The sequence below is a fragment of the Pygoscelis adeliae genome, unplaced genomic scaffold (genome assembly GCF_000699105.1).
Source record: "Pygoscelis adeliae isolate BGI_AS28 unplaced genomic scaffold, ASM69910v1 Scaffold94, whole genome shotgun sequence".
NCBI lineage: Eukaryota > Metazoa > Chordata > Aves > Sphenisciformes > Spheniscidae > Pygoscelis > Pygoscelis adeliae.
Window position 1 is genome coordinate 1,834,070 of NW_008824547.1, and position 1,012 is coordinate 1,835,081.

The 1,012-nt window shown below is 66.8% G+C and overlaps 1 protein-coding gene across 1 annotated transcript in view; it reads right to left on the bottom strand.

Moving 5' to 3' along the window:
- The window catches only part of CACNA2D2 (calcium channel, voltage-dependent, alpha 2/delta subunit 2), a 207,819-nt gene that overhangs the window by 6,259 nt on the left and 200,548 nt on the right, over positions 1-1,012 (bottom strand). The window contains exons 20-24 of the mRNA XM_009321864.1: positions 868-939; positions 550-702; positions 379-431; positions 217-272; positions 3-113 (exon numbers count right to left, since the gene is read on the bottom strand). Coding sequence (XP_009320139.1) covers positions 3-113; positions 217-272; positions 379-431; positions 550-702; positions 868-939 — 445 coding nt within the window. The remainder of the gene's footprint in view (positions 1-2; positions 114-216; positions 273-378; positions 432-549; positions 703-867; positions 940-1,012) is intronic.

Below are 1,012 nucleotides of genomic sequence, written 5' to 3' on the forward strand. Positions count from 1 at the left end.
GCCGCAGTCGATGATGGCGTTGTAGGTGGCATTGACAGTGCTGAAGTAGTACTGCGTCTGCTTCATGATGCAGCTCGTCTCCCTGGCCTCCATACTGTCCCCCGCCACCTCCTCTGCGCCGGCACAGTGCCATGGGCCAGGGGCCACGAACCCCCCACGACGCACCCCTGCCCCGTCCCCTGCCCGCCCCCAGCCCAGGGCTCCCCAGGGACTCACCCGTCTGGAACCAGCTGCTGTAGGTGAGGCCGTACAGGAACTGCTGGAAGAGGGACCTGGGGAAGGACAGCGCGGCCGCGTTGCTGTCCCAGTCCCAGGGATGTGCCGGTGTCACCCCCTGATGGAAATGGCTCCCCAGGGAGGGGACACAGCGGGACTCACCAGGCTGCGGCCGAGGTCCACCAAGCGAGGTTCAGGAGATCAGCCACGGTGGGCTGCAGGCAAAGAGGGGGGCGGTGAGCCAGTGGGTCCCCATGCAGGGTGCTGGGGACACCCCCGCGGGTCCCCGAGCTCCCAGACTGCCTGGTGGCCACCATCTGCACGGGCACTCACCACGAAGACGCCGCGGGGCGCAGCGCCCGTGTTGCTCTGGGCCTCGGGGGCGCAGACGGACTGGAAGTCGTAGGACTCGTTGCGGGCGTAGAAGGAGTTGTTGTAGAGGGCGGACATCAGGTTGGCGTCCACCTCGCTGAAGAACTTGCCCACCTGGGATGGGGATATCTAGTCTGCACCCGAAGGCCACCTCGCCATGGTCTCCCCCTGCAGGACTCGAGTGGGGCTGTGTCATGCCACCCGTGACATGAGCTCAGAGGTCTCGGCTCCCTGCCGGCATCCTACGCCCAGGAGAGCTGCCACGTGGGCACCGCTCACCTGGTACCAGTGGTCCTCCTGGTTGGAGAGCACCAGGAAGCCCCCGTCGTCTATGAGGACGCAGATGAGGTCCTGGGGAAGGAGGGCAACGTTACCCACCCCTGGCCGTGCCCAGGGCGAGGCAAGACAGGCAGGGTTGGGGGGG